Consider the following 22,688-nt stretch of genomic DNA (forward strand, 5'->3'; position numbering starts at 1 on the left):
AAGATGGCGGCGCGCCCCTCCCATCATGCCTGCTCCCAAGATGGCGGCGCCCTCCTCACTCGGGGCTGGCGGCGGGACGGGCTGATGGCCGCCATGCCGCGCGGGTGAGGTCAGTTCCGGGGTGGGGCTGCCGCGGTGCGGTTAGGAGCGAACAAAAGGAGCCGGAGCCGGCGTGAGGGCGGGCGGGGGTCGAGGCGGCCAGGTGGGTGCTGGTCGGTGGCTGGTTCACGCCGCGCTTCCCGTGGGGGGTGCGGCTCAGGGGGAGGGTAGCGGCAGGTGGGGCCTGAGTGCCGAGCCGCTCAGCTCGCGGCGGGCGGGCGAGGTTTACTGACTGGCTCGGTGGTAATTCGCTTTTTCCGTGTCCCCGCCGCCCCTGCCCTGTCAGGCGGCCGGGGTTGGGGCACGTCGGTGGGGGGGGGCGGCCGGGACCCCCGTGTTTGTGGGGCGAGGTAGGGCCGTTCTGTGTGCGCTGGGCTCCCCTGCGGCCGCCCTGGCCTCCCCGGTGAGGGGGAGAAGCCGCCTGGCAGCGGCGCGGGAAGCTGGCCGGGGTGGGTTTATGCTTCACGGGGGGTGTCCGGGCCGCCCTGGGGCCGGGGCGGCGGGGCGCGCTGAAGGCCGGGGGCCGCTGCCCGGGCGGCGGCACGGAGCGGGCCGGCGGCCCTCCCCGCTGAGCGCTGCCTGTGCAGCCGTCTGCCGCAGCTAAACTGGAGTAGCTGTGGCTGTCAGGGGGTCGCCTCGGAACCTGTCGGCTTTCCCGGTAACTCTCTAACCGGCAGGAATGTCTTGGGCGTCCACCGGCGTGGGTGGCTCCCCCGCCCCGGGATGGCTCTTCATTTCTCCGGGTTGCTGACAGATGCCCTCTGCGGCCTGCAGGCCCCCTGCGGAGGGGGGGCTGGGCGCGCCGGAGAGCTCCCAGGGCTTGGGGCTACTCCCTTGCCTGTTTTCCCATGCCCCGTGCTGACATGCAGGAAGCAAGGAAAAAAAGCTGTTGTAATTTTTGTTGGTGGTGCTAAACTGCTGCCACTTTAAAAAGATACGTGTTGGTAGATATGTGTTGAGAGGAAAGGGGACAGGTGCTTGAATCCAGAGTGATTAGGAATGTGATCTACGTTTTCAGATACTCCTGATAGCAACATTAAAAAAAAAATCAGGCTTCTCAGACTAGAAAGTACGTAGTAAAGTCATTGATCCTTTTTCCCATTTGAAGAAAAAAAAATAAATTCAGGAGGTTAACTGGTCTCTACCAGTTTAGGCTTAGGTATAATAGTGACCTTCAGCATCCCCTTTGGCTGGATCTGCAGCACTTGCTTTTTTTGTAATTTCTGTTGAAGATTCCTTTCTCTTAAGAGTTTTACTGGGCTCTTAGAGCTCTTACCATCTTTCTGGGTACCAGGGTGTGTGTTTCTGGTTCCCAGTGACCCTCTGAGCTGTTTCTTGCTTCTTAGGTATGCTTTACCAAGCTTTTATGTGACATGGTCCCTCTGTGAACTTGATTCCTCTCTTCTTTGCTGATAATCTTCATTTAATTTCAGGGAAGCTGTTCCCATGGCGTGTGGGGAATGCAACGGTTCAGCACCCACTCAGGATCCAGCACGCAGGAACGTCATCTACTTCCAGCACAGAGAACTAAAGTGCAGATAGCAGAACCCAGCTGCAGGGTAAGGGCTACAGGCCAGCTCTTGAGTGGTAAAGTAAAACCAAAAAAATAACCAGGATACTGCTTAAACATAGTTGCAAAGCACAGGGCAGTAATGAGGTGACAGATAAGGAGGAAAGGTGGTTGATCAGAGGGTGATATGAGGGGAGTGGTGGTATGCTAATTAAATTCTGTGAGCCCTTAGCTTGCAAATGAAAAAAGAACTGAGCATTGTTCAAAGTAGAATATAACTGTTATATATTCACCTGTACATTGAACTCCTGGCCACATAAACCCTGACATCTCAATGCACTAAATGGTAAATACTTGAAGGCTGTCCAGTAAATGGTTTGGTGACCGCTTCCTAAAAGGAACGTAGCTGAGAATTAGCAAGAACTGTTCAGTTTGGTAGGTGCGGGGGGATGTTTGTGTTGCTGTATAGGCATCTCCTAGGCAGTTTTTCACAGTGAGCTCTTAGGACTGCACAGGCTTGTCACCCGTGTGGGTGTCAATTAGGCAATGGCAGAAACTCATTGCAAGAAACTCACTGCTTCCTTGGTGCTTCACTAGGATGGTGATGAAAGGTATTGCAGAATTCTGTGCTTATCTTCAAGATGAGAAATGTTTTGCAGGTTGGTTGTGTTCTCAGCAGTGGGATGTGTGGTATGTTGCTTCCAGGATACAAGTACCCCTAAGACTTGTCTACTGTTCTGGCAGTTCACTGACTTGTTTTTTGTACTAATCCTCTTGTGGTATTTGGAAACCCTAACTTTATTTGTGTAGATCAAAGACAAAGTGCATAAATATCTCCTTGAAGTATGCCAGAAAACATGTTAAAAGCTGATGTTTCCATGTTTGAAATGTGGAGTGCCTGAAGCCTTCTAGTGATGACTTACTGAATACTTAGTTGATTGTGTTCTAGTAAGGGCTGCAGGCATTCAGAAAGGTGGTCTGTGGTTTGGGATTCTCTGATACTATTTTTTTAACATATATTTGATCTCCACTGCTTAAGTTAATAAGTTATTGCTGTGTGATTGAAACAGGCTTATTAGAGGCCTTCATGTGGTTCTTTCACATCCTAAAGGATTTTGTTCAGTAAAGTACTCGGATAGGAAGTGAAACACACTTCTGGTGTTAAATTGAGCCTAACTGGTGTCTAGGAAAATGGTGGTGTGATGGTTAGGTGAGAGGTGGTAGAGGACAGAGCAGATAAGTTTAGGAGTTTTGTGTGGGGCTTCTTAATTGGAGGGGGAGGGATATGCATAGCTGTTGTTTTGGTAATAACAAAAAATTAACATATTTAGCTGCAGTGTGGTGAGCCTCCTTTGTGTGTTTTTTTAAGTGTTTTTAAAAATAGCCTCAGTTTAGGATGTGCACACTAATGCTCTTAAAAGCATGTAGACTGTTCAGTATATCTTGAATGCTTCCAAGCAGCTTTTCCAACCACAGCAGTTGATGTGGTGCCTGTATCTTGTATTGCAACTTGAAACCCAGTTCATATAGCTGGATTATACATGCCCCTCCTACTGCTATGAAACTGTATTTGAAACTAAAAGCTATTCAGTCCTGACCTCACTGCTGAAATAATAGTGCTTCCTTCTCCTCGTGTACTGAGAATTGTTAACACTTGCTATAAAATTACATTGGCAATTCACAAAGCTCCTTTTGTGACAAATTTGCAAGCTGCTTGTCTAGTCACAGCCTACCTTTGTGCAGTAAAGGTGTGTACTGGACTAGTTAACAGGTTCTCCTTCAGACCCTTGGTCTTATCAGATCTTGGTGATGAAAGGTTCAGCGCCCTGTCCTTTGTTAATTAACTAATGCAGTCAGAAATTGTTCTGAGAGGGAAGTCATAGTCACTGTTTTGGAGCTTGTGGTCCTGAAGGCAAGGCTGATAGGGTATGGTGAATATGTACTTGCTACTTTTTTTTTCCTCAGACTGAGGCTGAATATTATTGTGCTGATAGGTGGTGCCTTCTTTATCTTGCTTTGCTCTCATCTGCATCCTATTTAGTCTTAACTCACTCATCTCTTTGAGCTTGAAAACAGCTGTGGCAACACCCATGGATTTGTGCATGTTGTGACAGTCTGTCAACAATCAATTAAGATTATACTTGCTTAAAAGTTTTTACACACTTAAGAAATCAAGATGCTAATGTCTTGATTTCTTAATCTGTTAGGTATGTCAAAGCTCTGCGCTGTCTGACATTTCTTTAGCTGAAAACAGTTGGTTACTTGCTCTTGTATGACTCTTCTCAATGCTGGAATTAAATGTTGAAGAGCTTCCTTCTGCAGCTGATGAGGTGCTTGAAGCTTCTTCTGGTTGCTACAAGTTAATGGTGTTGCTCTGTTTATCTTAAGTAGTTACTAACAGAATTAATTCAATCATTTGCATTAGTTGGTACAAGGGACCGTTTCATAGTGTCCTGTTGGAATAAGGCAGTTGTACTTTCCCAAGACAAGCTCCAGTGCCCTGTCCTTGAAGCATCTTTTTTTATGGCAAAGAGAAAATTTATTTTGTATAGGAAGCCTGTGACTGTGTACATTCAAAATTTATAAGCTGACGCGGACATTTTTCTCTGGTTTGCATCACTGTTGGAAGCCATCTGATAGTACTTAAATGTATATAGCTGTGTGACACTGACATGCAGTCCCTGCGCCAAGTGTCAGTGATGCTGATAACTTCAGACTGTTAAGTCTATGCAGCTGGGGCAAAATGCTGTCTGAAGTCAGAAAATGTAGCAGGCCAAGCCAGGTCTCCAGCATGGATTGTTCTGATAGTGCAGATGTTCATCCCTGTACTTGTTAGGACAGGCTTGCTTGTGTGACGGTAAACGGGAGCTGTTGCACTAGATGGTTAAGGAAAGGATGTCAGTCTTCCATCTGACAGGAAGAGTCAACTAATGGGTGGCTTAAAGATAGTGCTATCCATAGTGTAGGTCGATTATTCTTTTCCATGAGCTTCAGTGAAGTTCCCCTTCACTGGCCCAGTCAGTGCAAGATGAAGTGAACTATCTTGTGGCTTGGGTGGGGCTGAATGTTCTGTACGGCTGCTGGGTGGTTGTGTGAACACCAGCTTGCCTTGCTCTCAGTGTTGAGTTCACTGGGTGTTTCACCAAGTGAAGAATGTCAGTTCTGGCAGCTGCTGTTCCACTACTCTATCCACTAGTCAGTCTACATGATAAATGACTTCTTAAACTTCATGTGTTTGCTCGTCTGTCTCAGAAGACATTTTGTCCCGAATAAGGGATTTTTTTTTTTTCTAATGCAGAAAGGGCCTGATGTAGGGATGATGGTTGGTCAGGGCTTTGGCACCTGTCTTCACTGCTGTTTATTTCTGAACAGCAAAGGACAAAATCACTTGAGTTGTTCTGTTTGAGGTCTTGGACTTTTCCAGTTGATCATGTGGCTGTCCTTGTGCTTGGAAGGTTTTCTGAGGGGTGCCTGAAAGCAGCTCTGTTTCAGCCTCCTTTTTTTTTTTTTTTTTTCTTTTTCTTTTAATTCTAGGCCTAATAAGCATGGAGGACGAGACAGTCGGGAGATTCCCAGTCCCATTTCTGACCAGTAAAGCTCTTACATTTCCTGGTTTTTGAACAAGGAGTTCAGTTTCATGCCCTTTAGGATTTCAGGTAGCAGCAAGCTGGGGAGAGAAGCTCTGCTTTGTCGCAAACTTACTGTAACATGTTGTAGCTTGTCAATGATCAAGCTATAGTCTTAACAGCATTGAGGTTTTCCTTTCCCTTATCTACCTCTGATGCTGTCAGCACATGAACAACTCCCTCTTTCTCTGGGCTTCTGAGAGGTAAGAAATCATGTCAGCAGTGCTTGACTTCTGCTTTGCAGTCCATGATCTTAGATGGAAATCCACTGAGAATTAAGAATATGTGTAGTGGAAACTAAAGAGTTGCAAAATCCAACATACAATGGATCCATGTCTACTTACCTAAAACTGCCTCACTTGAAAGCTGCACACCACTAAAGGTGAGGAGAGCCTCCATGATTTCAGTTAGGCCTTGGACATAAGGGATAGAAACTTAAATTCTTCTGCGTGCCATGATCTTGCACATACTCCTGTTTTGCCAGTAGCTCCATTAGTAACAGAATGGCCAACAGAAAGGGGGAGGAAAGAGGAGGCTGGATAAAGTATTCAGCAAATGATGAGTCAAGCTGACAAACTAGCCAGTGAAACAGAACAGTGATGTTGTTTCTGTTCACTTTGTCCTAAGCTGGGTGTGCTGGGCAGCAGTTGCAGGCAGGAATTTCAAGCACTGCTCGGCCAGGTGTCTGCCAACAGTAAGTCAGTTTTAGCGTGTTTAGATTGGATGATTTTGGATAGAGGAATTGCCCAGATCAGAGGATGTTTGCTCCTACAGCAGTTGCTCTGTTAATAGCTTGGACTTGTTAAAAATCGCAGAGGTCCTGGTGTTTGTGGAAAGCCTTCATGCTCGCAGCTCTGTCAGCCTTTATCTCATAAGGTACGTGCTGCTTTATGGTATGTCTGTCAGCCAGATATGTTTAATCTTGTTTCTGACTGGTTTTACTATTTAGGTGTGGTGTGCTCAGAATGTCCCTGTTCTTCTAACATGAGTGATTATGTTTCTGCTCCAGGTGTGTCTAGTAAAACATAGGATTAGTACTTGGTGATGCTTATGGTTGGCTGAAGTCTGGGTAGGTTTGGCAGGCTGGTTATGTAAGTCTGAAACTGCTGTTTCTTCTGTCGTATCAGCCTGTTCAGCATTAATGGTGAGGCTGTGCTGCAGCGTAGTAGGTAGGTGCCCAGCAGGCTGAGGCAGGGATGGTTCTCTGGCAAAAGGAGTCCATGGTGGGATGCAAACTTGGATCCAGGTGAATCTGCAGGCACTGAAGGGGTATGTAGTACCTAAAGGTGGAATGTGCAAAGATTTCAAGAGTGTATGTGTTTAGGCTGGATTGATCCTGCTTTGTGATAATGAGGCTTTAGCATACAGATCTTTCCCTGTACAATCTCAGATGTTGCTGCTATAAACTTTGCTGGATTGATTCTGTGTTGGATATGAACTGTAGTGCTGCTTTGGTGCAGCTGAAACCCTCAAAGCTAAAGTAATTTCTTGGGGGGCAGGGAGTGAGGGACTGCTCAGGGACTGTGGTAGCTGGGAAGGTGCTGTGGAATGCAAAAGCTGAAACACATCTGAGACATAAAATACATTTTTTTCTCCCTCAGTGTTAAATACCTAAAGCCTGCCTACTTAATTATACCCTTGGAATAATTACTTCCTTATGGTTCTGATAAGTTGACAGAAGTTCAGGCAGAGATGTTGTGACCTAGCAGCATGTGAGAGTTTAGTGAAACCAGCTTGCGTTTAAACTTGAATAAAGCACTCATTCAAAATCTCTGTATTGATGCCTTCCATGTGGCAGAGTTAACTATGCTGTTAGCAAATTACCTGTTTCTGAGCTCCAGCTGGAAAGTTCTGCAACTTGAGGTGTGTATGAAGGAGCTCGGATCCTTTTTCACCAAGACTGCTCTGATGCAGTGCTTCTTTCCGGTTATGTCTGTTCCTGTCTATAAAATCCTTCACTCAGTTCGTGTGTTCTTTGCTCAGCCTTCAGTGAGGCTACATGACAGAAGTGACTTCACAAATGAAGCTTCTTCACAGTAGACACTTTCCTGCTGACAAAGCATGCTGGAGTTCAACTCCTGGAAAGAGCAGAAGCTTGAAATCACTGCAGTCTGCCTACTGGTCCTGTGGAGTTTGGTCTGGTCTTGATCACAAAGGAGGTAACTTTATTTTTGGCCAGCTGTTTTAATGCAAGCATTGTTTCTAGTCTTACACCAGAATAATATCCTCCATGTAAATCATTCTGTTCTGCTGCCTGTGTACTTGTTGTGAGAGTCTGTGTTCCAGCTACCTGCTTGTTTTCTGTGTAGTGGTCTGAATCACAGTCCTTATGGGAGGAATTCTGCTGCACAAGGGAGCATCAGGTGACAGAGATTGGCTCCTGAAATCTGACTTCTTGGAGTTAGCCTGCTGTTGTCATTGACCCCAGCAGCAAAACTGCTTGCCCTAATCCAGAAAGGACAGTGTTGCAGCAAGAATCGCATTCTAAAATGATTACAAAATGGAGTCCACAAAATAAAGATGGCATTTGCTTCTTGATGCAGAGCCGTCTTTCAGGAACTAGAAGTGGATTGCATACATTCTGGGTGATGAGGGATGAATCTTTCCCACTTTCTCAAGTTTTTGGTGGGCAATTTTCCCTTTCACTGCAGATGCTGAGAGTAAGATTAGACAAGACATGGCAAATTCCAGCTTCTGTAAAGGTGGCCTCTAGCTTTATTGTTTTTCTGGGACTTGAACAGGGTCTCCACTGCTGCCAGGAGGAGTGGGGACTTGCTATGAATGCCCTTGTCTTCTTCCAGTGACCCTGTCATTGTTACTGGAAGGCAGGAGATTTCCTGCTCCACCCTACTGGGGGTTAATTGCTGCCACTGAGCTGTAATAACTATTATGGAACAATCAGATGATTCTTTTTTTTTTTGTAGTTGTCTTGTAGGTGCACAATGTAAAGGGAAATCTTGTACCCCATGTAACTGGTAAATAGAACTAGAGCGCCTGCTGTGCTAGTTTCTTGTTGGCTTGCTTCCTTCCTAGCTATCCTGAGATACAAATCAAAGTGGGCTTAAGGTTAATTTCTTGTGAGAAGTTAGGCATTTCCTGGATTGGGCAAAACTAGCAATCCAGCACTACAAGTCAAGTCTGCAAATGCCGTGAGACCCAATAGGACATCTTCCCTATTTCATAAGCCTACTAGAGGTAACTATGAAAGGCCTGTCAATTCCTTCAAAAGTTTTCAGTTTTCCTACCAAGAGTGATGGAGTACTGGAGGGAGGAGGAAAGATCTTTGGAGAGAGGAGTGGTATCTAGGCAAGAGGAGGAAAGAGATAATTTTTTTTTAATCTTGGTGTGGGGTAGGATGAGTAAGGAGTTGTTTAAATAGGGAGCAGTTCTTTTATGGACAATATTGATGTTTTCACTGCATGCTGCTGAAAATAGGAGGAATAGTGTTTTACACAGCATTTATGGAGAGCAATGAATGGTATGGTAGCATTTGTGTTATCTCTTAGAAGAAGTCACAGCAAAAGCTTTCCATTGCATCTGGCAAGTGTTTAAAAAGTGTGTACTTGCTGGAAGACTGCAACTAGAGTCTCATGGAGCCTTAGGGTGGTGTGTAGTGAGACCTCTGGATCTTGAAGCCCCTCTGCCCCAGTTAATGAGTCTGGCAGAGCCGAAGCTGTGTTTACCTACAAGCGTAGTTGGATTTCAGAAGTCAAAGTTTACTGTTCTAGCAGATAAATGCAGTAGCTTTAGATGTTTCCCTTTTGCAAAGCTTTCCAGGTTTTCTGCTTGGACTGTAGAAGTGCAGGACTCTGCTCGTGCAGTCTGATTACAGTGAAGGGGATGCAGAGGGTGACAGAGAGGACATGTGTGTTCTTTTGTGGTCCTGCCCTGGCTCTCAGACCTTTTAACAGCTGAGCTTCCTAGTTTCTCTGTGAATTGTCCTGCTTTCCTAGCCTGGCGAAGTAGGGGTCCTAAAAAAACCCCAACCAAACAAGAAAAGCATGAAAAAGAATTGGGTATATACCCTGTTTTCTTGCTTCTGAAGAGGGAGGGAATGGATGGGTAAAGGGCCTGGGATAGTATAAGGCTTCTGTCAGTAGTGATTAAGGGTCTCTGTCAGAGGTATAGATTCTCCTGCAGAAAAGACAAATATGAAATGGGTTTTGACTTTTAATTTTCTTGTTTATGTAGACAAACTGAGGTGGCATACATCGCCAGGAATTGATTTCAGGGAGCTGTTTAACTGCTGGCTTCGTTTTAGGTGTTCTGGAGTGCAGGGGGTGTAAAGAAAACTTCTGTATCCTGTTTTATCCTAGAGTTAGTGTTTCTGTAGTAGGCACAGACAGCTCTTCTCAAATGTATCTTGCAAATGGACTCTCTTCTCTGAGTACATCCACCTCGGGGAGAAGGAAGCTGAGGCGTGGCTGAATTACCTTTAGAGCCTTGCAGGAGGCTGGCAACAGGACTGCAGGGGGGCTCTGAACACCTTGTCGCTCCTCTGATTCTGGCTGCTCAGGTGCTGTTCACAGGTTCAGTTTTGCTTGTTCTCTCTCCTTGTGAATGTGTAATTGTCTTGCTCTGATCTGCTCAATGCAGTCGATTCTGCAGAGGCATGCCAGGCACTTTGCTAGTGCTCTGCAGCTTAACAGGATGTTCATTTCTTCTGACAGTGCTGTAGGTGGCTATTTTCATCTCTTGTTTCTGCATCCTGTGCCAGGACTGCATGAGCTTAGTGGCTGATAAATGAATAGATTTTGCTGTTCTGCCTTGTTTTACTGAACTTCTAGAACAGGTATTGTCATTTTGTCTCTCAAAATTCCCCACTAATAAAATAGTGTGTAGAGTTACCAGTCTGTCTCTTGGGATGGACTGATGTAGTATTGGAACTGGATGGGCAGAAGGACAAACAGTTCCTCAGGGATGGCTGTCATCTTTCAATCTTGCAGCCTTCCCAAAGTAGCACTAAGTCAAAGCTGGCATTTTACCATCTATTGTTGTAAGCAGCAAACCAGGGAATAGAGTTCTGTATTTAGTGTCTCTAGGGGATGTGGTGCTTTTTGAGTTCATTAGGAAGGGATTCCTTTGCAGTTTTGTGCTGGAATTTAAATACAAACTTTAATTCTACCAGAGTAGGTGGTGTGGGCACCCCACTTGTCCAAGAAGGCTTTTTCCCGGCCAGTGGCATATGGAAACCTGCTATTGACCCTGCAGCCCCGTGGGACTGGTTGAGACTGTGCAAATCATATCTTATGGGTTGGAGAAACACAGCTGAATTTTTGCTTTCCTTCTTTACAGTTGAATTCATGTAACTTTCAAAATGAAAGATTAGTGCTTGTCCTACTCCTGAACTTTGCTAGCAAGCATGGTGTGATATTACTGCTTTTCCACTGTCATTAGAACAAGTTACAATGACTTCTTGTTCTTTCCTTGTGTTGCCTGTGAGCTCAGTTATCCATGGATCAGTCAGGCTTCCGGGCTTTCTATGGCTTGTTGAAGAATGTGCTTGAAGTTTCATCTGGAAGTCTGAAGGACAGAACGAGTGTGGCCATAAGGCCTCTGCTTCCCAGAACCTTTTGATTTCCTTTGTGACACTTAAATCCCAGCTGAGATGAACTCTAGGTGGGAGTGGTTGGGCAGGGAAATGAATGCTTCTTTTAAGTATGTCTCCCCGTCCTCTACTTCTGAAGTAAATAAGGCAAAGAGCAGCTGTTACAGGATCTTAGTCCCGAATCTCTCAGAGGGCAAGTAACTAATCTTTCCTTGGAGAATTAATGCAAAGGGGGGAAGCCAAAACTACTTGATGTGGAAGGAAAGACTGTGGTATCAGGCAACTTTTTTGTCCAAAACAAAGAATATTTGTTTTTCCAGCTTGCTTTATTAATGTGATGTTGAGTTGCATCAGTGAAGTGGTTCTAAGAAATATAACTGTATTGTACATAAATCCTCTTCCTTGCGCCTGCGGTTCCAGAACCACACAAATGCAGAATTGTTATTTTCTAGCTCTGTAAAAACGGGAACAAAATTATGATAACTGTACTCTGTGCATGGATTAGCAGTGCTGACAAACGCATTTAATCCCTGAAATAAAATCCCTACATAAACCAGTAAACTTCCAAATACTGGTCTGGCCACAGTAGTCTGTCCTTTTGAGCTTCAAGTGTGAATGTCTTGCCCTGGAGCCTGCTAATGGTAAGTACCAGTTGTGGTGTTTCATGTGTGAGAATTTATCTGCCAGGGAAGACAGCAACAAACTAACTTTGCGGCCTCAGCTGTAGCAAATTACTCACAGGAAGCCTCATTCATTTGTTTCCATGTGACTTGAAACTGGGTCTTGGCTAATTCCAGTCTTGCTGTGCCAGTGCTTAACATGAGTTTCCTGGTGCCCTCTTGAAAAGCAGAACAAAACAGTTTAAGCTCGTAATGCTTGCTTCTGGTTTCCTTTCAGGTGAATCATGATTCCAGTCACTGAATTGCGCTACTTTGCTGACACTCAGCCAGCATACCGTATCCTGAAGCCATGGTGGGATGTCTTCACAGACTACATTTCTATAGTGATGCTGATGATTGCAGTGTTTGGAGGGACGCTTCAGGTCACCCAGGACAAAATGATTTGTTTGCCCTGTAAATGGGTTACCAAAGACTCTTGCAATGACTCAGTCAGAGGCTGGACAGCCACAACCCCAGAGCGTACCTACTATAACTCTAGTCTTGTTCCCTCCACTGATACAGGACCTACAGGGATCAGATATGATTTGGACCGGCACCAGTATAACTATGTGGATGCGGTGTGTTATGAGAACCGTCTTCACTGGTTTGCCAAGTATTTCCCTTATCTGGTGCTGCTACATACTCTCATTTTCCTGGCTTGTAGCAACTTCTGGTTCAAATTCCCAAGGACCAGCTCCAAGCTGGAACATTTTGTGTCTATTTTGCTTAAGTGTTTTGACTCCCCATGGACAACAAGGGCGTTATCTGAGACAGTGGTGGAAGAGAGTGATACCAAGCCAGCATTTGGAAAAATGAATGGCTCCATGGACAAGAAATCCTCCACAGTCAGTGAGGATGTGGAAGCCACTGTTCCCATGCTGCAGAGAACAAAGTCTCGAATTGAGCAAGGGATTGTGGACCGGTCTGAGACTGGTGTCTTGGACAAAAAGGAAGGTGAACAGGCCAAAGCACTCTTTGAGAAAGTGAAGAAGTTCCGCACGCATGTGGAAGAGGGAGATATAGTTTATCGTCTGTACATGAGACAGACAATCATCAAAGTGATCAAGTTCATTCTGATAATCTGCTATACTGTTTACTATGTCAACAACATAACGTTTGATGTTGACTGTAAAGTGGATATTGAGAGCTTGACAGGCTACAGGATGTACCGCTGCGCTCATCCTTTGGCCACTCTCTTCAAAATCTTGGCGTCTTTCTATATCAGTTTGGTGATATTCTATGGCTTGATCTGCATGTACACACTCTGGTGGATGTTGAGGCGATCACTCAAGAAATACTCCTTTGAGTCCATCAGGGAGGAGAGCAGTTACAGTGACATTCCTGATGTGAAAAACGACTTTGCTTTTATGCTCCATCTGATTGATCAGTATGACCCGCTCTACTCCAAGCGCTTTGCTGTCTTTCTGTCAGAGGTGAGTGAGAACAAGCTGCGGCAGCTGAACCTCAACAATGAATGGACTTTGGAGAAGCTGCGCCAGAGGATCACCAAGAACTCCCAGGATAAGCTGGAATTGCATCTTTTCATGTTGAGTGGCATACCTGATACAGTCTTTGACCTCATTGAGCTGGAGGTCTTGAAGCTGGAGCTTATCCCCGATGTCACTATTCCCCCAAGCATTGCTCAGCTCACCAGCCTTAAAGAACTGTGGCTTTACCACACAGCTGCCAAAATTGAGGCTCCAGCCCTTGCCTTTTTGAGGGAGAATTTGAAATCTCTGCACATCAAGTTCACAGACATCAAGGAGATTCCTCTTTGGATTTATAGCCTGAAGACACTAGAGGAGCTTCACCTGACAGGGAATTTGAGTGCTGAAAACAACCGGTACATTGTGATAGATGGGTTGAGGGAGCTGAAGAGGCTGAAGGTGTTGAGGTTGAAGAGTAACCTCACCAAGCTGCCACAGGTTGTGACAGATGTTGGTGTGCATCTTCAGAAGCTTTCAATCAACAATGAGGGCACCAAGCTTATTGTTCTCAACAGCCTTAAGAAAATGGTCAACTTGACAGAGCTTGAGCTGATCCGTTGTGACTTGGAACGCATTCCTCACTCTATCTTTAGTCTCCACAATCTGCAGGAGATAGACCTGAAGGACAATAACCTAAAGACCATTGAGGAAATCATCAGCTTTCAGCACTTACATCGTCTCACTTGCCTTAAATTGTGGTACAACCACATTGCCTACATCCCCATGCAAATAGGCAACCTAACCAATTTAGAACGCCTTTACCTGAATCGTAACAAGATAGAAAAGATCCCTACCCAGCTCTTCTATTGCCGAAAACTTCGGTATTTGGATCTCAGCCACAACAACTTGACTTCCATACCGCCAGACATTGGACTTCTTCAAAACCTGCAGAATCTAGCTGTGACAGCCAACAGGGTAAGTGAGCAAGGAGTTGAGCCTTCTGTGTGAGTAGAAGTAGCTCTGGCAGTGTGTTTTCTGTGTGATTAAACATGCTACAATGGTGTGTGGCATACTCCTAGCACTACCTTTCTTTTTAAATTCTCAAGCATTTGTTTCTCTCGGAGGGTTTTATCTAAGGCAAGATTGCAAGTAACTCTGGGGCAAGCCTTTCTTTGCCCAGCCCTTGTTCTATAGCATTTACTGTCTTAGCAGTGAAACTGCTTCTAAGTGCCAGTTGGAGGCTGGTTAGAGATCCTGCTTGTCAGCTGTTTCTCTGCTGAAACAAGTTGGAAGCTTGTAGTCTCCAGATCGGACATCAGTTTGGGGCTTAAAATGGAGATCTGAGAAACTGTAGTCTTAATTTAGAACTAGGCACTTCAGCCTATGTACTTCAGACACGTACATGCACTATGGCAGCAGCAGTCTAAAGCATGTATGTGTGTGGCTTACAGTACTTTGCATTTCCAGGAGATACTCCATAGTTTGATCTTGTAAGCCTGTGCTTTTTGTGAGGAGTTGGATATGGACAGACTTAAGAAAAACGGTTCTTAAGCTCTCGCTCTAAAATGCACTGTCTCATTCCACAAAGGCGACTTTGGAGAGAACAAAGCAATCCTCTGCGGTGTCCTTACTGAGGGCAGAGCGAAGTAAACCAGGTCATATCAACTGGCAGTTGGTTAGATGTGAAAGCGTGAACTGTGGCAATTCCTTGACTTTGAGGGGAGTGAATAAGATGGCACCTTGCTATGCCTCCGCACGATGGCTGTGGGGTTTCTTATGTAATCCCGGATAGGTTAAGTCTAAGTCTTAACTGTTTAAGTGCAGGGCAAGTTAGAGGGGATAACTGAGTGCTGTGCTGCCTGATTACCATCAGTTGTTTCTTGGCTTGTGTTGGAGGACATTTATTTACCTAAAAAACCTTACCCATGTGTTTTCCTCAGTCTTTGTTCCTGTGTTTGGGAGTAAGGAAACTTCATTTACCATGTACCACGAAGATCAGCCTGGGACTGCACATGCTGATGTGCTGAGCTCAGTGACTTGTTGGAGTCATTCATTCTGTCTGCAAATTCCTGGGAGGCTCTTTTTCTCTTGGAATTTATTACCACCTGCAGTTGCAAAAGGCTCTAACATAACTACAAATTGCAGACAGATCTAATTAGTGGCTTCTGGGTTCTTCTGGGAACATGCAGTGGAATTGTTCTGGAGCAGTATGGTTTGGCTTTTCATGGGGGAAGTGCACTCAAATCAAGTGTTTAATTGCTATTGCAGTTCAGTATTACACAGGGTTCCTCAAACTCCAGCCAGCAGTTTGAAGTTCGTGTCTGAAAGTTCAAGTCTGTGTTGTACCACTGAATAGTAACAGCAGGCAAGCAGCAGCTATTCAGCTATTCCAGTTTAGTAGCTGTTTTCCCAGCACTAACTGGCCTGAATGGCTGTGCATCTGTTTGTATGGGTGTCTTAAGCTCTGGTAAACTTCATGATGTATGCACACAACATTTCCTATTAAGTTAAAAGCCAAGATATTTGGCATTTGTCAGTGGGGCTGATACGGGCAGTTTCTGAGGGATGGCATTAACCCAAAGATGAGGAACTCTTAAAGGCTTCTAAGCTGCTGTTCAGAACTTGGATAATTCTGTACTGTTTGTCTTCTGGCAATTTTCTTCACGCAGCTTCCTGAGGGTTAATCTGCAGTGTCCTCTGCAGTCTTGGAGTGGAGCATCTCTTGGATGAAAAGGAGTTAAGAGGCAGCTCTGTTTTCTGCAGCACTGTGTGGTACCACCTATTTTGATGGGGGGCGGGGGGGAACAACCAACACAACAACTAACTGCTAATGCAACAGGAAGGCTAGAGCAGCCTTGCTCTGGTGTGTTCTGAAGCAAAAGGTGGTGAGGAGCCAGTGAAACAGCTGTCTATCCTCTGCAGCTGTTTGTATTCTCTGCAGGTGCCTGGGCAAGGCCGCGATTACCCTGGGGCTCTGACAGCCTGGTAGGTTACAGTAGACAGTGACAGCAAGAAACACAAGGACTGGTAGGCTGGCATTTCCCAAGGCCAGGAATTCTCAAGTGTCCTCTCCTAGCTCAGCAGTCATAGCAAACAGAGACTTCTGGAGCTGGCTGGTACTAGTGTACCATTCTGGGAAGCAGGCTGTATTATAGCACACTGCTTCCTTCCTAAACCAATACTTGTCTGTTAAATAACACTTTCAAGAGTTTGTATTAATTTGATTGCATGTTGCTGTTTGCAAAACACTCAACAGTACTAGTAACAATGACTGAATTGAACTATCTTTAATTGGTCTAGTCTCATCTTGGATTTTCCTTGGATTCCATGTCATTCAGAACCAATTAGTCTAATTTAGCCATGAATGATATCATGCATAATTTAAGTTTTAAAAAGGACATGGTTGCATTTAAAGATGAATGGTCGTCCTCAAAGTGAGACTTTGAATTAAGGGAAGAATACAGAGCTGCTACGTTTAGTTCATAGCCTGGTGTTAAACCTTGGCCATACTGTTTTCCTAGAAATTCTTTGGGAGGACTGGACTATTAAAAGGCTTTAATGGAAATAAGCCTTATTAAATTAGTGACTCATGGATGCAAGAAGGTGGTGGTGGTAAAGCTAACAGCTGGTGGCTTTGGATTTTTTGTTGCATTTTGGCACTGTCAAAAATACCCAACCCCACACTCACCAGCTCTGCACTTTGCAGCCTAGAAAGTTTTTGCAACATTTGAAAGCCCTACAGAAATTATGGAAGAATAGTTCCAGTTCTCAGGGCCCAGAGAGTGTACCCATGTATCCTCTGTTCTCACTACAGCAAAACTAGGAGTCCTGACTAAATCCAGTGTGCGTGGTGTTCAGTATGATACCAGTTGTACAATGGCTACTTAAAGCAAAGGAGCTGTGATCCAGTGACGGTATAAAGGGTTTGGGATGGAAAGCAGCTGATGCTGATGGGAACATGTGACAGTATAGGCCAGCTGTGTGTAGGTTTCTGGTCCTTTAATCCTGTCCTTGGTGATGTCTTCTGCTATTATCCACCATCATTGGTGATTTCTTGTAGCTAACTGCAGTGCCTGAAAGAGGAATCCATACAGTCATGGTGTAGTGACTGTTACTTTGGGACAGTCCTTGTGGAAGGCAGGAGAGAAGTGGGTGATTTGAAAATGGGTGCTCTGTAAACCCTGAAGCATTGTTTGGGCTTGTTGGTCTCTTATGAGCATGTGTCCATGTTTGCTGGTGACTTTGTCTGCGATTGGTTTCTTTTTTCAGATTGAGAGTCTCCCACCAGAGCTATTCCAGTGCAGGAAGCTGAGAACCTTGAACCTGGGAAACAATGTGCTGCAGTCGCTCCCATCCCGGGTTGGAGAGCTGACAAATCTGTCACAAATAGAGCTACGAGGGAACCGCTTGGAGTGCCTGCCTGTGGAGCTGGGAGAATGTCCTCTGCTGAAACGCAGTGGGCTTGTGGTAGAGGAGGACCTGTTCAACACGCTGCCCTTGGAAGTCAAAGAGCGGCTGTGGAGAGCAGACAAAGAGCAAGCTTGAACCCCTGAAAAAAGGGAAAAGCCTCTGACCAACTAGAAGGAAACAAAAGGCCATTCCAGTCCCCTTTTCCCCAGATCCTCCCTGTTCTCTTCTCCAATCACTACCAGACTAGCCAAGGAGTCCCTGAACAAACATGACTCTGAGGTGGCTTCTTGCCTCAGATGCAGGATGGGGGAAGCTTGGGATCAGGATGAAGATCGAGACAGATTAGTTGGCCTCTGAGCAAGGGCCAGTGGGAATAAGAGGTGTTGCTGTTCTGGACAGGCAGTGGGGTGAGGTGGATGGTGCTGATGAGAAGAAATGACCTTTGAATGGAGCAGAAAACAAAATGTGGGGATTACTGGCATTGCTCCAAATGGGGCTTATATGTGTCAGGGACTGAGAGTGTCCGGTGTCCTGCAAGCAAAGATCAAGAGACTAGGAAACCTCTTGAACCTCCATCTCTGTCACACCTGGTACTGTTGTTCCCCTCTGACTCAAGAGGTTCAGTCAGCGCGGCCCTGTGGTGGGGTAGGATAGGATACAGACAGCTGGTTTTATCTATATGCTGGCATTAGGATTTGGGGGATAAACTTACTTTGGACATCAGCTTGAATGCAGGATTATTTTTTTTTTTTTACTAATTGTCTTTCCCCTTTGCACTCCACATCTTCTCCTCTGCCACTGGAGAAGGAACCAAACTCCCCAAACCCTTATCTAATCATTTAAGATTGCACTATTTTAACAGTTTCAAGTCACTTGTGCTGATGAGTAGATCATGTAGCATCCTTTTCCAGCTGATGCGCTAGGGCCACTGACTGACCTAATTCCAGGGGTTTAGTCTGTTCTGAAATGGATGGTTATAGTGCAAGTGGGAGAAGATCTGGGTAAAAAGCAGTTGGACTGTTTAATCTACTCTCCCAGAAGCATCAAGTTGCTTCAGGATCTGACTTTTAAAGTTTTTAAGCTACTTTAAAATTCTAGGTATTTTATCACATATCAAATATGAACATACAGCTGGCCAGTGTGTCAGGGTCTGTCCTGGGGTTGGTGGTGTTACTGAAGAGGAACACCTGTGTTTTCTCTGCACCTCTGCCCCCCACCCCAAGTTGTTAGATGCTTTGCCACTGTTTTTCCTGAACGCAGTCTACAGAGCTGCTTGATTGTTCTTTTCTCTTGTCCTCCTCAACAGCTGTCAGGTCCCATTACATCTCTGGACCTAAATAAGAGGCTAATGCTGATTGAACCTGGTGCTGGAAAAGAAACATGTCCTCCTACTTCTCCCCTTTTTCATTCCCTCAGTGTTAAGGAGCAGTATGAGAATCCTCATGGACTGAGCTCATCTAGATCCCTGGGACAGAGCAGTCTTTATTGAAAGAAGTCTGACCTGTTTGGTATCTGACCGAACAACCGCAACCTTCTGCATTGGCAGAGGTAGATAACTTGTAACAACTACTGATAATCATGTCCTTGAGGTGGAGTGGTTAAGGTGTGCCTACAATATACCCTAAATCTGCTCTTTTCTGTCAGAAGGAAGAGGAGGGTCATGGACCTGCAGGTCCTGGTTATAAATCTCTGCATCAGACCAACAGCTTGGCTCCAAGGTGGAGTGCTGCACGCTGAGGCATGAGAAGTTTGGAGGCTTCCCATATGTACAGGAGGGAGCTGCAGCCATCTCCAGAGTGGTTCCTGTCAAGCTGCCAGTGCGTGCCCTGGCTTAGCAAATTGTGGTGATCCCTTGGATGCGGGGGTGATAAGGCACGCTGGGGCTTTCTTCATCAGATGTAATATATATATATATACACTAAACGTGCTGAAACAATGAACAATGTTAACTGGGCTCTGGATTTGTTATGTTCAGATGCTTAAATAAAGCTACATTAAAATCCAGGAGATCTGTTTATAAAACTGGTTTTAAGAAAGGTATAAATTCTGCCTCCCTGAGTCCTTTCATTATGAAAAGTTTAAACAGGCCAGGGAATAATATAATTAAATCTCTTTATGTGGGAGGCAAGGCATTAAAAGCTCTTCTTGTTTCTAACAGGGTCTTGAAATTGTGTTAGAGTTGGGGCCACTGCTGAGCGGATGGGGAAGTGCTGATGCTTAGTGGATCACACTCCTCCTATTTACATGAGCCTTTTGGATCAACAGAGAGGACAGAAGTTGCTAGGTGGGCTTAATGCTTCTTAAGTAAAGCAGGAATGGCTTCAGGCTTAGCTACAGTAATACTGTTTTCGTTGTGGGGGATGTGGGGGCTGTTTGGATGGTGAAGGAAACCTTTTTTTTTTCTTTTTTTTTTTTTTTCTTTTTTTCCCCCTTTTGTGCCAAAAGTTAGTGCTGGAGAGTAATGGCTACAGAACAGAGGTTTGAACTCATGTTTTGTATTCAAGGTCACTGAATAACTGGTCCCCAACACATGTGTTTTAGACTAGGAAGGGCTGAAAGGGCTAAAGCACCTCGCAGGACTTTCACCTAGCTTACAGGAGCAGAGACACTTCTTCCATATGTGTAGATTGTAGATGAGTGCTTGGACTCTTGATTCCAGGTGTGGTCTTAGTTATACAACCAAACTTTACACAGCTAGGTTAACAGTTTCTATAAGCAGCTCCTGAAAGTGTGCTACAGTGCTTCTAGAAGCTTGCAGGCCTCCTGAACTGCCATGTATCTTAGTGCTGAGTCCCTAGGACAAGTGGGCGATAGGCTGTTCTGCTGGAGGTGAGAGACTTATGATGCAATAACAGTTATACTCTCGCTGCTTGCTGAGTAGAGACTGCTCTATGCCTGAAGTCTACAAAGCAATTGTAAGAGAGGCGAGTATTGATTGTGCATGAGAACTTAGCTTTTTGCTGCTCTTACAATATTCCAAGCTTGATTTTTTTTTTTTTTTGGTGTGGCTGCTAGGGCTTGAGATACCTTACTATGTAGCAAAATTGGGGTGAGCGGTCTAGTAACTTCTTACACCAGAAGCACAGGTGGCACAAAAATACAATGCCATTCTGGAAGGCAGCAATATGTACTATTTACTCCTGATATGTGCTCCTTGATCTTCCCTCAAATAGATACTGATTCCCAAGTATCAGTCTTGTCTGATGAAATGGAAGAAGCTTTAAAACGTCAAGGACAGGGTTTAAACCATGAGGTCCTGAACATGTTTACTGCTCAGGACTGCTGCAAAACTCAACCCACAGCAGAGTGAGTCATCCACTTCCCATACTTGCCTGGATTGCTCGGTCTGAGGGATGAGCTTACACCAACAATCCTTCCTCATTTGCAAGTATTCAATCACAGTATATTATATTTTTTCCTTTAAGTTTTCATCAAACTGAAGTTTAGGGGTTTTATTTCCAGCACTGATCTATGCATGCAGAGAAATGAGTTCAACTTAAGCAGACAATCAACAGTCTGGTCAGTGTCTTGTTCTCCTGGCAGGCTTTTCAAAGCAGTCTAGTAGTTGCAAACCAGATTACTAGCTGCTAAACCATACAACGACTTGAATTAAAACCAAGTGTTTCCTTAACACTTCTAAGATGAATGGGTTCTTGGAGCCCCTGTAGATCACCCCTGAGAAACGTGCTCATTTCATGCTAGGACGGAAGGTTAGTAAAATGGAATACTACCTTTCCTGCTAAATACCCCAAAAAGTAGTAACTTGCAGCTAATTATTTTGAACCAGCTGAAAGGCAAGGAATACCAAGGCTGTTAAATATTGCTGTATCTCAAACTATGCACTGGAATGTTAGCTGAAGTTGTTCTTTGTTTAAGATTATTTTCTGATTTTTATTATTTGGTCCCCAGTTAATTCAGCAGCTGGCATTTACTCTGCCAGTCTGAATGGTTAAATAGCTGTTACAGGTAGCTTTCATGATGTGGTATTCTTTGGTATTAATTGTCACTTCCTGATCATATCCTACCTCATTTTTTATTTTTTCTTATAACCATTTATATGCTCCATTTAGCTCAATCTTAATTAAATTTTTAGTGTTCATTACCATAAATAGTGCTAAGTGGCTTCCCATTGCTGAACCACACTGAGGTCCCCCTTTTTATTTTCCTCTCTAACAAACGATTCTAGGAATTTTGAGAACAATAACATATCCTTTGCCAAGGATGAGGTGTACGGAAAAAAGTTTCAAATATTATCAATTCAGCAGCTGTGATGTTGTTTCCTTAACTTTTTTCTGCTTTGGAAAGGGACTGACATTCGATTTTAAAAAAAAAATTTTTTTAGTTCCCCTTCAGGGGTAACTTTTTTTTCTCATTAATGGCTGCGCCTTCTCTAGAGATACATTAATGTAACTTCTTCAGAGGCACTTGCTCCTTTGAGCGTATTTTTAATAGTCTGTGCCTGAAGCCCACTGTTCCCTCTGATTCTTTTTCTTTCAACCACAGAGAGATTTCTTAACTCCTGGCATGACTTCTCAATGACAAACAATACTGTCATACCATAAACAGTAGAGTCATCTACTCTGAAATGTTACCTAAGATAAGGCTGTGTGAATGCTAAAGACTAAAACTATTGCTTAAACTTAACTTTTTTTCCTTATTGCATTTTAAAAGGAAAAAAAATTCCGTACTGTCTGGCCACACAGTGGATCCTGTAGTTACACTAAGCACGTGCCAAAACAGAGTTGAGTGTTCTGGCCTACCTGCATTCTAATAGTGCATGAAGCAGAACTGGAACTGGGCAAGAAATTGTTTGACTTGGACCTTTCCCCCTCCATCCCTCTGGCTGTACTGGTAGGTTAATATTCATACTGCTTCGGCAGCATGAAATCCTCCAGAAATCTAATTTCCAAAATCCTGTTTGAAAAGTAGCTGTACTTGAATTGCTGGACCCCAACAGCAAAGGTGAATGTTGTGTGAGTTCCCACAAAAAAAGGCTTAATTCAGGATTTCTGGAGTTACCCTTCCCTTCTTCCTCCTTGGTCTCCTTTAAAGGAATTTTATTGAACAATGGGGGAAATTTTTCTAGAGGAGACTTAATGAGAAGGGGGCTAATGAACGCGAGTCATATTTTACAGCTGACAAATGTGTCCATTTAAGTAAGACACTACTCGGCTTAAACATTGTTCACTCCCATTTTGTAAATGCATGAGCAGGGCTGTGGTTTGGCATCTGAGACCTGTGACTTGATGTAACATTTTGAATCATGACATTCACTTTGTGCGTGGGATTGTTTGGGCAGCTGATCAACGGCACCTCCACCTTCAGCACTGAAGGCTGCTATTGTTTTCTCTGAAAGACTTGTAAGACTGGACACTTTAACAGAATAAAGGTTTTAATTTTTAATTTGCA

The 22,688-nt window shown here is 44.5% G+C and overlaps 1 protein-coding gene across 4 annotated transcripts; it reads left to right on the forward strand.

Moving 5' to 3' along the window:
• The first annotated feature begins 7 nt into the window (after positions 1-7).
• On the forward strand, positions 8-22,688 carry LRRC8A (leucine rich repeat containing 8 VRAC subunit A). Of its 4 annotated transcripts, none has more exons than XR_008824039.1 (5): positions 8-109; positions 1,533-1,658; positions 11,681-13,844; positions 17,139-18,827; positions 18,924-22,688. XR_008824039.1 is itself a non-coding variant. In XM_056352492.1 (5 exons), exons 4-5 carry the CDS (start codon positions 11,688-11,690, stop codon positions 17,412-17,414), a joined length of 2,433 nt encoding a protein of 810 aa, XP_056208467.1. In that variant the 5' UTR covers positions 8-109; positions 1,533-1,658; positions 7,219-7,394; positions 11,681-11,687; the 3' UTR covers positions 17,415-22,688. The 4 variants fall into 4 exon arrangements, 3 of the variants coding, with proteins under 3 accessions (XP_056208467.1, XP_056208465.1, XP_056208466.1); XM_056352492.1 differs by adding an exon at positions 7,219-7,394 and having other exon boundaries at positions 17,139-22,688; XM_056352490.1 differs by having other exon boundaries at positions 17,139-22,688.

The sequence above is a fragment of the Falco biarmicus genome, chromosome 9 (genome assembly GCF_023638135.1).
Source record: "Falco biarmicus isolate bFalBia1 chromosome 9, bFalBia1.pri, whole genome shotgun sequence".
NCBI classification, from domain to species: Eukaryota; Metazoa; Chordata; class Aves; order Falconiformes; family Falconidae; genus Falco; species Falco biarmicus.